Raw genomic sequence first — 13,964 nt, forward strand, 5'->3', positions numbered from 1 at the left:
CTGGTTGGCATGGGGCAAGGATGGCTGGAATCTTGGGCCAAGGGGCAGATCGGGGACACTATCCTGAGACTGAGGTGACCTTGAGTTCCTGCTTGCTCTCCACTTCTAGGATATGCCTCGGTATCATGAGCTGCCCACCCTGGAAGAGCGGTCAGGGCCCCTGCTTTTGGGGGCCACGGGCCTGGGACCTTCTCTTCTGGTGCCTTCAGGACCCCCTGTTGAGAGGGTTTCCCTGGGTCTGGAAGACGAAGAAGACGAGGAGGAAGACTTCCTGGATAAAATCAACCCTATTTATGATGCCCTGTCCTACGCCAGCCCCTCCGACTCCTACCAGGGAAAAGACTTTTTTGTGTCACGGGCCATGTATGTGTGAGGCGCAGGGGCTCTGAACTCCCACCTTTCACCCTTGACCCCTCAGCTTTCCACCAGTGACCTGGGACACTCTGACTTACAGCCAAGCCAGGGTCAGCTGTCTGTCACCCCTGCAGTCCACCTATGTCTTGTTTAGTGGCTCCGCCATGACCTCCAGCTTACGATTTCTGACCCAGATAAACCTGCATGACTGGAAACCTGGAAATTTTATCTCCCGAGGCAGGGAGCTCAGACCTCTGCACCACCTCTGACCCCTCAAGGACTCCTAAGACTGTGCCCCTCTGACCATGCCACTCACTGCCCACCTCTATCTCAACTACCCACGCAGTCCCAAAGAAGACCTTGGACTTGTCCGCAGGCAAGAGTCCCCACAGGTCTGCAAAGAATGGGATCAGGGGTTCCCTGCTGCTCAGACCTGAGCCCTCCAGGCAGCAGAAGCCCACCTGATCCCTCCCCATCCTCCTCCCCAAAGATGAAAAGGAGAGGACTCCCCAGTGTAAGGTAGGACCTCCCCATCTCCACCCACTCCTGCAGGCAGGAATCTCAGGGTTCACACCCTCTCCTCATCACACGGTACCCCAGTTCCTGTCTCCAGAGCATGAAGCCCAGGCAGTGCTGGAGGGGAGAGCCTAATGCAAGTGTGCCTTGCCACCCCAGGTTTGAGAGATTTCCTCTTATCTTAAAGACTACTGAAACCTTTGAACCCCTACCCAGTGAGAGAATTACACATCCCTCTTTAGGGGGTGGGGTGTGTGTGAGATGGGGCATCTGGGCATCTGGGTTGGGAGTTTGGGCAACATTATTTTGTAAGCATTTCCTACAAAATATGAGTTTATACTTTGATAAAGTCTCGTGTTTTCTGTGAGAAGTTAAGGGAGTGGGTGGGCTAGGACATGAGGGAAATGAGAAAGGCATGGAGCCTCAAGGCCTCAGCGAGCTGTACGTCAACACAAGATAGATTCCCCCCAAAGACCACAGATACCCCAGAAACTGATAATAGTAATAAGCAAACCACATCAACTAAAACAAAACGATAAGGCAGAGACAGGCGGATCTTTGTGAGTTCGAGGCCAGCCTGGTCTACAGATCGAGATCCAGGAAAGGCGCAAAGCTACACAGAGAAACCCTGTCTCGAAAAACCAAAAAACAAATAAATAAATAAAAAATAAAACAAAACGATAGGGATGCCAGAGGTATCTAACATGCACACTTGAAAGGAACGGCTACAACAGCTGCCTAATGATTAACAGCTCAGAGTCATGGAAACAGACATAAAGATACCAGTAACCAGCCAAGAGGGGTCAATAGCAAATAATAGGTTAAGGGCACTTGAGAGGCTGAGGCAGAAAGATCGCCTACAATTCAGGGCCAGATTGGAAGTACAAAGTGAGTTGGAAAGGGGGTCATTAAAAAAAATATATAGGTCATGGGGAAAACATTTCCAACGAAGCCCTAAGGCGTAACGGGTAATGTAGCTAAATGAATGAGCCAGAGGCAAAGAGATGAACAGGGGCTGTGGATATACTGGGTAATAGCCAGGAGGCAAAAGATTCCAAGACGCCGCCGGGCGGTGGTGGCACACGCCTTTAATCCCAGCACTCGGGAGGCCGAGCCAGGTGGATCTCTGAGTTCGAGGCCAGCCTGGTCTACCAAGTGAGTTCCAGGAAAGGCGCAAAGCTACACAGAGAAACCCTGTCTCGAAAAAACCAAAAAAAAAAAAAAAAAAAGATTCCAAGACAAGACGGTTAATCAGAGAGAGGCCGGAAGGATGGTGCGCGTGAACATGCAGAAATGGGCTAAACCGGGTCGAGGAAACGAAGCGCAATGAATGGGGGACTGAATGCTGGGTAATGGGAAAGGAATGAATGGGCCAAAGATAGAAGCCCCGGTGACGCGGGGGCAGACGGCATGACGGGTAACCACAGGGGTGGGCGCAAGGCAGCTGTTGCACGGGGGGGAAGGCCGGCCTGGTCGGCAGGCAGAGGCAGGGCAGCGTCCACAGAACCGATTTCAGGCTTCCCCGAGGCACTGCGGGGAGGGGCAGCACTTCCGGCTCCCCCCTCGGCGACCCAGCCCCTCCACCGCGGGGTCCGGCGGGGCGCGAGAGCTGACCTTGCTGCCTAGCAGCGTCTGCGGCGCAACGCACCTCTGCCCACGGCCTTTGACCCGGGCCCCTTCGCCAATGAGCTTCCTAACGGAAACGTCACCGAAGGTCGGCCCCCAGACGTGCTGTGGCCAATCAGCACACGGGCTGAGCCGAGCCCCGCCAATGGCCACGGCGTCTGCTAGGGCGGGGCTCCGCGCCCCCGGGCGGATGGTGGGGCAATGGGCAAGTAGGCGTTGCAAAGCGAGCGGGATCGACGAATAGCGAGGCCGTTCCGGACCCGCGGCGCCGCGAACCAATGGGCGCGGGGTGTGCGAGCCAATGGGGAAGGCGAGGGAGCCGCACGGCCCGATGGCGACTAGGAACCAATAGAAATGGCTGCTTCGGCGAGAGGGGCGGTACTTCCTGCCAGAACTCCAATGAAAAATCCTGCTTCGAGGGTAATGGGCGGGGCCCGGAGGACGATGCACCAATGGGCTCCAGGGGGCGGGGAGACAGCCGCGGCGGCGGCAGTGGGTTCGGTTGTGCGTAGCGCACGGGGTAGGAGCGGAGCCCAGGCCGGGAACAGGCGCCGCCGCCGCCGCCGCCGGTGAGAACCGGGGCCGAGTGGGTGGGAGGGGGCCGAGTCCGCATCCGGGTGTGTGTGTGTGCTTCCGTGTGTGGCCCCTGACCTCTGCCCTCTGCCCTCTCCCCTCGCAGATACCATGGGGAACGTGCTGGCTGCTAGCTCTCCTCCCGCAGGGCCCCCGCCGCCTCCTACGCCGTCCCTCGTCGGGCTGCCGCCGCCGCCGCCTTCGCCGCCGGGCTTCACGCTGCCGCCGCTCGGGGGCGGCCTGGGCACTGGGTCGAGCGCGGGCCGAGGCTCGGAACGGACTCCCGGGGCTGCGGGCAGCGGCGCTGCGGGGGCCTCGGACGATGGGGGCTGCGGCTGCCTCCCCAACCCGGGCACGTTCGAAGAGTGTCACCGGAAGTGCAAGGGTGAGGGGTGCCGGGCCCAGATCCCCCGGGGGGAGGGGGAAGGACCCCCGGAGGGAGGTTGGCGCGGGTCGGTGCAATCCTGGAACAGAAGGTTAGGGGTTGAGGATGGGGTGGGACGCTGGGACCTTGAACTGGGGGTTTCGGAACTGCAATCGGTTGGTGAACTCCCTGGGTCGGGAAGAATGCCACAGCGGGAGGGAAAAGTCCTGGACACTGAGAGCCCCGGCACCAACCCCGCCAGACTCCTTAGTGTGATCAGGAAAGGAATTATGGCCCAAGGTCACAGTGTCAGCAAGGTGTTCCCCAATGTTCTGTGATGGGTGCCACCAAAGGGCTCTGGATCCTGGCCTAGAATCATTTTGATCATAAAGGAGATACACTTTTATCTTTGATACTGAAATATGTGTCAACTTATTAAATACTTGGAACAGTTCCGTGTGGTAAGGATCCCCATTGTAGGGATGAGGAATTTGGCAAGAAAGTGAGTTCCCTAAATTCAGGGGATTGCACTGGGTTTTAGAAACAGCCAGAGGGCCTAGCCCTGTTCACTAGGCAGAGTTTTCTCTAGTGGAGGGATGTTTCGTGAGATGTGGGTCTCCGGAGAAAGCTGGGGATGGGAGGAAAGGAGGGGAGAATTTGGGGTGACAGCATCTCTCTCCTGCAGAGCTGTTTCCAGTTCAGATGGAGGGTGTCAAACTTACAGTCAACAAAGGGTTGAGTAACCGTTTCCAGGTAAGTCTTTCTGGCGCCTGGACCCTCCAGAGATCATAGCAGATCCCCTCACTCTCTTAGAGGACTGGGCTTTTGGGTAGGTAACAAGATTTAGATAACAACATTCCAGTGGCCCATGTTTCTGATCCCAGCACTGGCAGGGGCCTAAGCAGGAAGATCCTGTCCCAGACCCGCCTTGGGATGCCCCTGTATCAAAACATAAAAGGGAAGTGAACAATAAGACTCTCATACATTCCAGGATGACTACTCAAGGGGAGTGGGAAAGTTTGGGTTGGGGGCCCCAGCATTCAAAGGTGCCTCTTACCCTGCAACCTCAAGCAGGGGTGCAACCCTAGCCCCACTTGTCTCCCTAGCAGCCTCTTAATCTCATCAGGTCAGGCCTGGTGTTCGTTTTGTTTATCCCCCGGGTTGGTACCCTGGGCATTGATGCTGCTAAGCGTGGCTTGCCGCCCAGTGTTCACTTCCCAGCTCTACACCCCTAGTTTTCATCCCCAGAACTCGGTCTTTGAATCTTCAAGTGGATAAGCCAGCCTTGCCAAGACCCCACAACTCACTCTCTTCTCCTAGGTGACCCACACAGTAGCCCTCGGCACAATTGGGGAGTCCAATTACCACTTTGGGGTCACATACGTGGGGACGAAGCAGCTGAGTCCCACAGAGGTAAGGTTCCTTCTGGTCATTCTTCCATGAAGGGAATAAATGGACAAGTGACAGGCTCGGGCCTTGGAGGGGAGGAGGTGTTGGGACAAGCCAGGTATAGGACCTGGAATGTCAAATTCTGTGCTCGGATGTCCTCTAGGGGGCGCTGGAGAGCCACGGAAAGATTTGACAAGGGAGGAAACCGGTCAGATGGTAGGGTGTGCTGCTCATGCTGCCCTGGCAGGGGGCGGATGGGGGACGTGGAGGCTTCAGGAGGGCTGGACACTGGTGCTGGGTCTGCTGGTGTTACCTGTTGTGGTTTTGTTTTTGGAGACAGTCTCATGCCCTGGCTGGGCTTGAGCTATGGCTTAGGATGATCAGTCCTCGTGTCTTTTCCCTCCCCAAGTGCTGAGGTTTCAGGCATAAGTGACCATGTGCTGGGGATCAAACCCAGGGCTTGCTAGACAAGCACTCTTACCAACTGAACTATATCCTTGGCCCTTGCCTCTGCGTTTTTGTGTGGTAAAGCATGCACGTGTGCAGGTGCCTCTTCCCACGTTTGCGTTTGCAAGGGCCAAAACAGAACATCTGATCTGTAGCTCACCATTTGTGCTGAACTGGCTGGCCAGCCAGCTCACGGGACCCACCATCTCTGCAGTGTTGGAGTTACGGGCATGAGCAGCCATACCTGGTGCTTATGCAAATACTGGGGATTTGAACTTGGGTTCTCATACTTGCATGTAGGAGAGCTCTTACCTATCAAGCCCTGGCTGGACTAGAACTCAATTTAAACCAGGCTAGTATTCCACACAGGGGCTCTCTTGCCTCTGTCTCCCAAGTGCTGGGATTAAAGATGTGTGCCGCCATGCCTGATACTTAAACTCTCCATTCATTATTCCACCTTCAGCAGATCAGAAGGTCCGACCACTGTCAAGGAATGAATGCCTCCTGCAGCGTGGCACCGCCCATCTGCAGCAGGTCTAGTGTTCTGAGGCAGAAAGGCTGAGCTGCACTCTGACTCCCATTTGTGTGTGTGGAGGCCTATGAGGGCGGAGGACAGCTTCCCAAGAGTCATTTCTTTGGTTTCTCCTCGTGTGTCCTGGGGATTAAACCCATGTCCTCAGGCTTGGGTGACAGCCTTCCTACTGAGCCGTCTCATTGGCCCCTTGAGATGTGTTTGGAAGAGTGGAGGGGGGTGGTTGTCTCAGAGTCAAAGCCTGGAGATTGAAGTTCCCAGGTAGGGGAAGCGAATGGCCTGTAATAGTTGGAGAAGAAGTGTGTGATTGTGGCAGAAAGGACGTGACACCAGGAACAGGAGACTGCCGTGAAGGTGTGTTGTCAGTCAGGAAGCAGAGCCCGCCGACAAACGAATTCAAGCCCAGTGAGTGTCCTGCCACCTGCCTGTCACGCTAGCACTTGGGGAGGCTGTGGCAGAAGGATGAGGAATTGCAGGACAGCCCGGGCCACATAGCAAGACCTACTTCCGTAAATAAGCAAACACCCACAAACCAAAGAGCAGGCTGGTGGCCTAGACCTGTAATCCAGCACTCAGGAGGTCACAGACATCCTGTGCTGCATGGCTAGTGTGCTGGCTAGTTCAAGTCACCTGGGAAGAGGAACTTCAGCTGAGAACATGCCACTGCTAGATTGGCCTGCGGGGCGTGTTCATGGGTGGGCATGTGAGAGGGCCCAGCTCACTGTGGCGGTGCTACCCCTGGGCTGGTGGGCCTGGGCACTGTGAGAAAGCTAATAAGCAAACCAGTGAGGAGCACCCGTCTGTGGCCTCAGCTCCTGCCTCTGTTCCTGCAATGACTTCCTGCCCTGACTTCCACTGCGATGTGGAGCTGCAAGCTGAAGTTAGCTTTTCTTCCCCGTTAGCTTTTGGTGCTGGTGTTTATCAGCACTAGAAACCTTAATTAAGATCGTCCCTGCAGGCAGCTCTGAGTACGGAACCCTGTGGAAAAGAGAAGCAACAACTGGGCGGTGGTGGCACACGCCCTTAATCCCTGCACTTGGGAGGCAGAGGCAGGTGGGTCTCAGAGTTCAAGGCCAGCCTGGTCTACAGAGTGAGTTCCAGGACGGCCAGGGCTACAGGGAAAACCCCTGTCTTGAAAAACTTAAAAAAAGAAACAGTAGTGACAGAAGTGTTGGACTCACAGTCCACCAGTTCCCGGGGCGCCTATGTTGCTGAAGTGACCCGAATGGACACGGCCTAAGCCCGGAGCAGGAGGGATGCCAGTGCGGTGCCCAGAGTCCAGGCTTCCGGCTGTGTTCTTCACACCGCCCCTGACCCCTAAGCTGCTCTGGCCCACAGGCGTTCCCCGTGCTGGTCGGTGACATGGACAACAGTGGCAGCCTCAACGCACAGATCATCCATCAGCTGAGCCCAGGCCTCAGGTCCAAGATGGCCATCCAGGTGAGTCCTGCGTGGACGTGTGGCCTGTCACGCTCCCAGAGGCTCCCTCATGCATGGCCCTCACACTGCCCCTCCCCCACAGACCCAGCAGTCGAAGTTCGTGAACTGGCAGGTGGATGGGGAGTACCGGGGTTCCGACTTCACAGCTGCGGTCACCCTAGGCAACCCAGATGTCTTGGTGGGTTCAGGTAAGAGGTGGGCGGGGCTTGCGGGTGGTCATGAGGCCTTCATCCAGCTCCCCTTTCCCAACAAGGCACTGACTTTGTCTCTTGGAGTCTCCCACGCTTCCCTCTGAGAGGTGGCAGGGTAGGAAGGCCCAACACTTGCAAGGCTAAGGAAGGGCAGTCATGAGTTTCTTGCAGCCATGAATCCCTGAGTCAAAAAAAGAAAAGAATAAAAAGCCAAACAAAAAGCCAGGTGCGGTCACACCTGTAATCCCAGGACTGGGGGGTCAAAGGTCAGGGTTGGAACCTTTTAGGGGAGGGTCCATGCTCTTTGTTTTGTTTTGTTTTTTAACTTTATCTGGTGTATGTGCCAGCATGTGTATGCACTCGAAGCCGCTTGCCTGTCTCCCAAGCCATTGAACGCCCATGTTCGGAGCCTGCCCCATACAACGTATTTGAGCCCTGGTGATGAGATAGTGAGCAGAACTGAGCCCGCCTCTCTGGGGAGTGCCCATCCCAGCAGGGACCTCCGCATAAAGAGCCCATGGAGATGACTGGGGTGTGGTTAACGCCTGCCTAGATTCAGCAGGGAGGGCATGTCTTGGTGGTAGAGCGCCTGCAAGGTCCTGGGTTCTAGTCCCAGCACCATAAGAATAACGACTTTCTTGAGGGCTGGCCTGGAATTCAACAGAGCTCTGGCTGCCTGTCTCCTGGGTGGTGGGATTAGAGTGTACCACCAAACCTGGCAAATGGGCATTTTACCCCCAAGCATTTGTAATGTTGGTACTCGGGGGCTGGTCATAGGTCGGCGTGACAGTTACTGGAAGCCTCACTGCCGGTAGTACTTTTCAGGTCAAAGCTAGAACAGCTGCCCACTACAGTACAATGTATTTGTTACTGCTAGGACGAGTCCCATTCAAAGTGAGTTAAAATGATTGCTCTTTGCCGGGCGGCAGTGGCGCGCACCTTTGATCCCAGCTCCTGGGAGGCAGAGCAAGGAGGATCTCTGTCAGTTCGAGGACAGCCTGGTCTACAGAGTGAGTTCCAGGACAGCCAGGGCTACACAGAGAAACCCTGTTGAAAAACCAAAAGAAAATGCTGTCAGCTTTGATCAGACTGGGACCTGGTGGGACCTTCCTGAGGCCTGCTCTTCTTACCTTGGCTCTTACTAATCCTGCTGTCTCAATTTGGATGATTCTAGACCCTTAGGACCACTAGGGTTCATCCATTTGCTTGAAGGACGCGATTTTGTTGATCCCTTATGAAGTGCCAGGCTTCATGACACTCATTTGCGTATTTGCAGTGCTGAAGCTGGAAGTGGGGGAGGGTGTTAATGTGCTAGGCAGGGCCTCCACCACTGAGCCACACCCCAGCCCCTCACTGGGGGATTCTAGGCAGGAGCTCTACCACTGAGCCACACCCCAGCCCCTCACTGGGGGATTCTAGGCAGGAGCTCTACCACTGAGCCACACCCCCAGCCCCTCACTGGGGGATTCTAGGCAGGGCTCTACCACTGAGACACACCCCCAGCCCCTCACTGGGGGATTCTAGGCAGGGGCTCCACCACTGAGGCACACCCCAGCCCCTCACTGGGGGATTCTAGACAGGGGCTCTACCACTGAGCCACACCCCCAAACCCTCACGGGGGTTCTAGGCAGGCCCTCCACCACTGTACCACACCCCCAAACCCTCTCCAGGGATTCTAGGCCAGGGCTTCTACCTCTGGGTGGTACCCACTAGAAATTCATTTAAAGCTTCTGGCTTTTGGCCTCAGGATGTAACTTTGGCCAGACCATTAACCATTAACCTACCCTCCAAGTTGTATGCATCAGAAATACCTTCATACATGCAGAAAGACTTCATTTGGGAACTGCTTCTATAGTCAAAACTCCTGTCCCATTGGCCTCCTGCAGAGGGGACCAGTGCAGACAAGCTAGGCAGCCTGGGATAGAGGAGGTCAAGGATCAGGACTCAAAGGGCTGGAGTGGGGCTCAGGGTCATTGCACATGCTTGAGACTGGGCTCTGTTCATCGGCAGCACCACAGAAACTTCGAGGGCTGGGACAAGGCTCCATGGTAGAGCACCTGCCAGCTGACTGCACGCTTGCCTAGCGTGCACAGAGCCTGCTAAGCGGGTAGCGGGGACACACCCCAAATCCAGCACTCTCCCAAGTCCAGGGTCATCCTGGGCTACTTCCTGAGTTCAGATGCACATCAGCCTGGGTTAGAGAGGCTTTTGTTTCATTCAACCTGGCACTTGGGAGGCAGAAGGATCCTCAAAAGCTCTGGGCCATTTAGGGTTGAAGAACAAGATGGCCAGCAGGGAGGCTGGGCAGGTGAAGGCGCTTGCTGGCCATGCCTGGGTTTGCTCCCTGTGACGACAAACAGGAAAGGAAACCAGCTCCACAAGTTGTCTGGTGACCTGTGCACATGTGCACACTTGCACGAGCACCTTGGTGTACATGCTTTCACAACTGCTCATGGGGGCGGGGAGGAAAATCTCGAGTAGAATGCAGTGGCACACGCCTAAAACCCCCAGCCACTTGGGAGGCCAAAGCAGAAGGATCACCACCAGTTTGAGGCTAGCCAGAGCTACATAGCAAGATCTTTTGAATTGGGGTCTCTTTATGTAGCCCAGGCTGACCTCAAACTCACAGAGATCCGCCTGCCTCTGTCACATGTGTTGGGATTAAGGTTGCACTTGACATGAGACCCTATTTTTTTTTAAAGATTTGTTTATTTATTATGTATACAATGTTCTGTATGCCTGCATGCCAGAAGAGGGCGCCAGATCTCATTGCAGATGGCTGTGAGCCACCATGTGGTTGCTGGGAATTGAACTCAGGACCTCTGGAAGAGCAGTCAGTGCTCTTAACCTCTGAGCCATCTTTCCAGCCCGAGACCCTGTTTTTAAGAGAGACTCAGAATCAGCCAGCACTGGCTGATTTTCTAGAGGACCCAGGTTAAATTCTCAGTATCTACATGTCAACTCGTAACCACCTGTAACTCCAGTTCCAAGCAATTTGAGAACCTATTCTGGCCTCGGTGGGTACCATGTGCACGTCACAGGGACACATGTGCAGACAAAACACCCATAAATCTTAAATTTTTTTTTTGTTTTTCGAGACAGGGTTTCTCTGTGTAGCTTTGCACCTTTCCTGGAACTCACTTGGTAGACCGTAGACCAGGCTGGCCTGAACTCACAGAGATCGCCTGGCTCTGCCTCCCCAGTGCTGGGATTAAAGGCGTGCACCACCACCGCCTGGCTAAAGATTTATTTATTTTTATTTTGTGTGCATTGGTGTTTTGTTTAAAATAAATCTTAAGAAAAAAAAAACAAGCCAGAATAAAGCCAAAGCTGGGCTGTGGTGGTACCTATAATTAGGCTGAGGCAGGAGGGCCACGCTCTGGGCTCCTGACTGGAAGAAAAAAGCTACAAACTCCTAAGAGGAAGTGCTGTAATTTCGAGACTTCAGATTCAGCCCATTAGGAGAGGGCTGGGTAGGACAGGTCTGCCAGGTGGCCCATGATGGTGGCTTCAGTTGGCACACTAAAAAGGGTCAGGTCTAGAGCATGCCCTGTAGATGTTTAGCCAGCTGGGTTGAGGGAAGGCTTCAGTGGCTGGCTGTGTCACATAAGAACACAGAGCTCTATTTTGAAGCTGGGGCCCACAGGTAATTGTGAGGGCACTGGGGAGCTATGGCAGGTTCCCAGGAGAAAGCACCGTCGTCAGGTTCGTGCTTTGGTGAGAACCCCTAGCCTCTGGGTGCTGTGGATGATTGATTGATTGATTGATAGATTGATTGATTAAAAAAAAAAAACACTGGCCAATAGTCAGACAGGAAGGATAGGCAGGACTAGCAGAGAAGAAAATTGAAAGAACAGGAAGGCGGAGGGGAGGAGACACCAACCTGCCGTCCAGGCAGCAGCATGTAATGGCACACAGGTAAAGCCATGGAACACGTGGCAACATATAGATGAACAGAAATGGGCTAAGTATGAGAGTAAGAGCTAATCAGTGGTAGGCCTGAGCTAATGGCTGAGCAGTTTAAATAATATAAGTGTCTGTGTGTTTATTTTATAAATGGGTTACAGGACTGCCGGGACTTGGAGAGAAAAACTTGAGCTACACCTGGGTGTGCTGTGGGGTCTGTTGGGGAGGCTGTTTGTAGAGAAATGACTTGTGGGGGACAGTGGCACCCCAAAGTTATGGATTATTAGAGACCCACTTGGGGATGGGTTAGTACTTATTCCCAGTAGCCCCTACAGCTGTGGGGGAGGGGTTCTGCTTTGAAGTTTCTGTGCGTAGATGGCCACTCCTATGACTGTGGCTCAGTTTCCTCTCGGTTGGTTGATAACGGTGGTCAGAAGTGTGCTGGAATTGGGTTGACCCTGTTCTGAAGCTGATGAGCCCATGGCACCTGCCTCTGTCCTAGCCATGGTCACACTTCTCAGAGCACACCCAGACCCTGGCCTGGACTCTGGCGCACCCCCCACCCCCCACCCCGCAGTGAGGCAGGGCAGGAGGAGCCCCAGAATGGCGTGAACTGTTGTGAGGCCTGGTCAGGATCCTGGAGTCCGACACCCTTTCCTCCTGCAGGAATCCTGGTTGCTCACTATCTCCAGAGCATCACACCGTGTCTGGCCCTGGGGGGAGAGCTCGTCTACCACCGGCGGCCTGGAGAAGAGGGCACGGTGATGTCTCTAGCTGGGAAATACACACGTGAGCCTGGGGCGCACTTGTGGTCCAGGGAGGGCTGTGGGTTTCCAGACGCCCGCATCCCTTGATAGCCAGCCTCCCCCGTCTCTGCTCTCCTAGTGAACAACTGGTTGGCAACAGTAACCCTGGGCCAGGCGGGCATGCATGCCACTTACTACCACAAAGCCAGTGACCAGGTGAGCTGGAGGGAGGGCCTGGGTTGTGGTCCTGTTGGTGTACCCAGGAGCCCCACTGGGCAGCTCACATGTGTGCCGGGCCCTCCCTCCCTCCCTCAGCTGCAGGTGGGTGTAGAGTTCGAGGCCAGCACCAGGATGCAGGACACCAGTGCCTCCTTTGGGTACCAGCTGGACCTGCCCAAGGCCAACTTCCTCTTCAAAGGTAAGGAAGGCCTCAGTTTCCCTCCTGGAGCACAGACCGGAGGTGACTCAGCTGCCTGTGTGGTGGAGGCCTTGGGAAATAAGGAAGGTGACAGTCTGTGGGGGCCTTGTACACCTCCAAATGACTCGGGGCCCACCCTGGCACATCCGGTGTATCAGGAGCCACACTTCAATCCTCCCCAGCTCATCTAGCAAGCTCACCCCCTTTTGCACTGAGTGAAAGGCAACATGGGGAGCTTCTGGCCCTCCCCATTCACTCTTGCCTTACTGAGGTTCGGTTCTGTTGCTGTGATGAGACACCGTGACCATAAACAACTTGGGGAGAAAAGAGCTTATTTTGGCTTACAACTCTCAGGTCACACTCCTGTCACTGAGAGAAACCGGGGCAGGGGCTGATGCAGACTGCTTGGAGAGGTGCTGCTTACTGCCTTGCTCCTTGTGGCCTCCTCAGCTTGCTTGCTTACATGCCCCAGGTCTAGTGCCCCCCCCCCTGCCGTGGTCCCACCCACAATGAGCTAGAAAGTGCCCTGCAGGTCCAGAACCTCGTTCTAGGTAGTAACCCAGTCTTTTCAAACTTGGTTTAGGATGGCCACAGTTCACTTTGGGGCCCATGATGATGGTTGATGATGGGGTCTGCTTGTGACCCCATCACCACAGTCCCCTGCACTTAGGAGCCGACTGAGTCCAGCCCTGCTGCCTTTGTCCCGTTCATCCTGTCCCTTTACCTGGGGATACCTGAGCTGGCGCCCAAGCCCTAAGGGTCTCATGCACTTGTATGCTCAGGAAATCTACCATTCCCAGAGACCAGGGGTCCCCAGAGCTGTAGAGGAGCAGGCCGAAGTGCATGTACTTGAAGGTCTGCGGTGGCTACCCATAGAGGTGACCATGCACACCGACCCACCCAGTCTCTACCCCACTCTTGGCCCACAGGCTCTGTGAACAGTAACTGGATTGTGGGCGCCACGCTGGAGAAGAAGCTGCCGCCCCTCCCCCTGACACTGTCCCTCTGCGCCTTCCTGAACCACCGCAAGAATAAGTTCCTGTGCGGCTTTGGCCTCACCATCGGCTGAGCCCTCTCTGCAGACCACCACTGGGCCGGCCGCCCTCCCCTCCTCTCCCTCCCTCCTGGGGTCGGGGCAGCGGGAAGGAGGGGACCCACCCTACGCCCGAGGATCCCCAGCGCCAGGGGACAGTGTCCAGGGGGCCTGGGGTCCCGGAGGGAGTTCTGGAATCGGAAGGGCACTCGGTTATGAGTGCCCCGGCAGAGGCGGCTGGCAGGCTCTGGGACGAAAGACGCGATGTGACGTCCCTGTCCCCCCGGGGGCAGCAGAGGAGCGCCCGGCCGCCGGTCACTTTCCCCTCCGCCCCTCCATAGAAATCATGTTTATAAGTTATGGAAGAACCGGGACATTTTACAGAAAAAAACTTAAAAAACGAAAAATACACGTGGGAAAAAAAAAGGA

At 55.2% G+C, this 13,964-nt stretch overlaps 2 protein-coding genes across 2 annotated transcripts in view; both read left to right on the plus strand.

Moving 5' to 3' along the window:
• Nectin2 (nectin cell adhesion molecule 2) overlaps positions 1 to 1,220 on the plus strand; it is a 33,934-nt gene extending 32,714 nt beyond the window's left edge. Inside the window, exon 9 of the mRNA XM_028893845.2 lies at positions 110 to 1,220. Within this exon, the coding sequence (XP_028749678.1) occupies positions 110 to 373 (264 nt within the window). The 3' untranslated portion in view covers positions 374 to 1,220. The remainder of the gene's footprint in view (positions 1 to 109) is intronic.
• Positions 1,221 to 2,966: 1,746 nt separating this feature from the next.
• On the plus strand, positions 2,967 to 13,964 carry Tomm40 (translocase of outer mitochondrial membrane 40). The gene is made up of 10 exons (XM_028893826.2): positions 2,967 to 3,065; positions 3,176 to 3,454; positions 4,119 to 4,186; positions 4,754 to 4,846; positions 7,140 to 7,241; positions 7,324 to 7,429; positions 12,005 to 12,127; positions 12,224 to 12,300; positions 12,400 to 12,502; positions 13,432 to 13,964. The coding sequence occupies exons 2-10, from the start codon at positions 3,181 to 3,183 to the stop codon at positions 13,569 to 13,571; spliced, it is 1,086 nt and encodes a 361-aa protein (XP_028749659.1). The 5' UTR covers positions 2,967 to 3,065; positions 3,176 to 3,180; the 3' UTR covers positions 13,572 to 13,964.

Source organism: Peromyscus leucopus, chromosome 1 (genome assembly GCF_004664715.2).
Source record: "Peromyscus leucopus breed LL Stock chromosome 1, UCI_PerLeu_2.1, whole genome shotgun sequence".
In the NCBI taxonomy this organism is placed as follows: Eukaryota; Metazoa; Chordata; class Mammalia; order Rodentia; family Cricetidae; genus Peromyscus; species Peromyscus leucopus.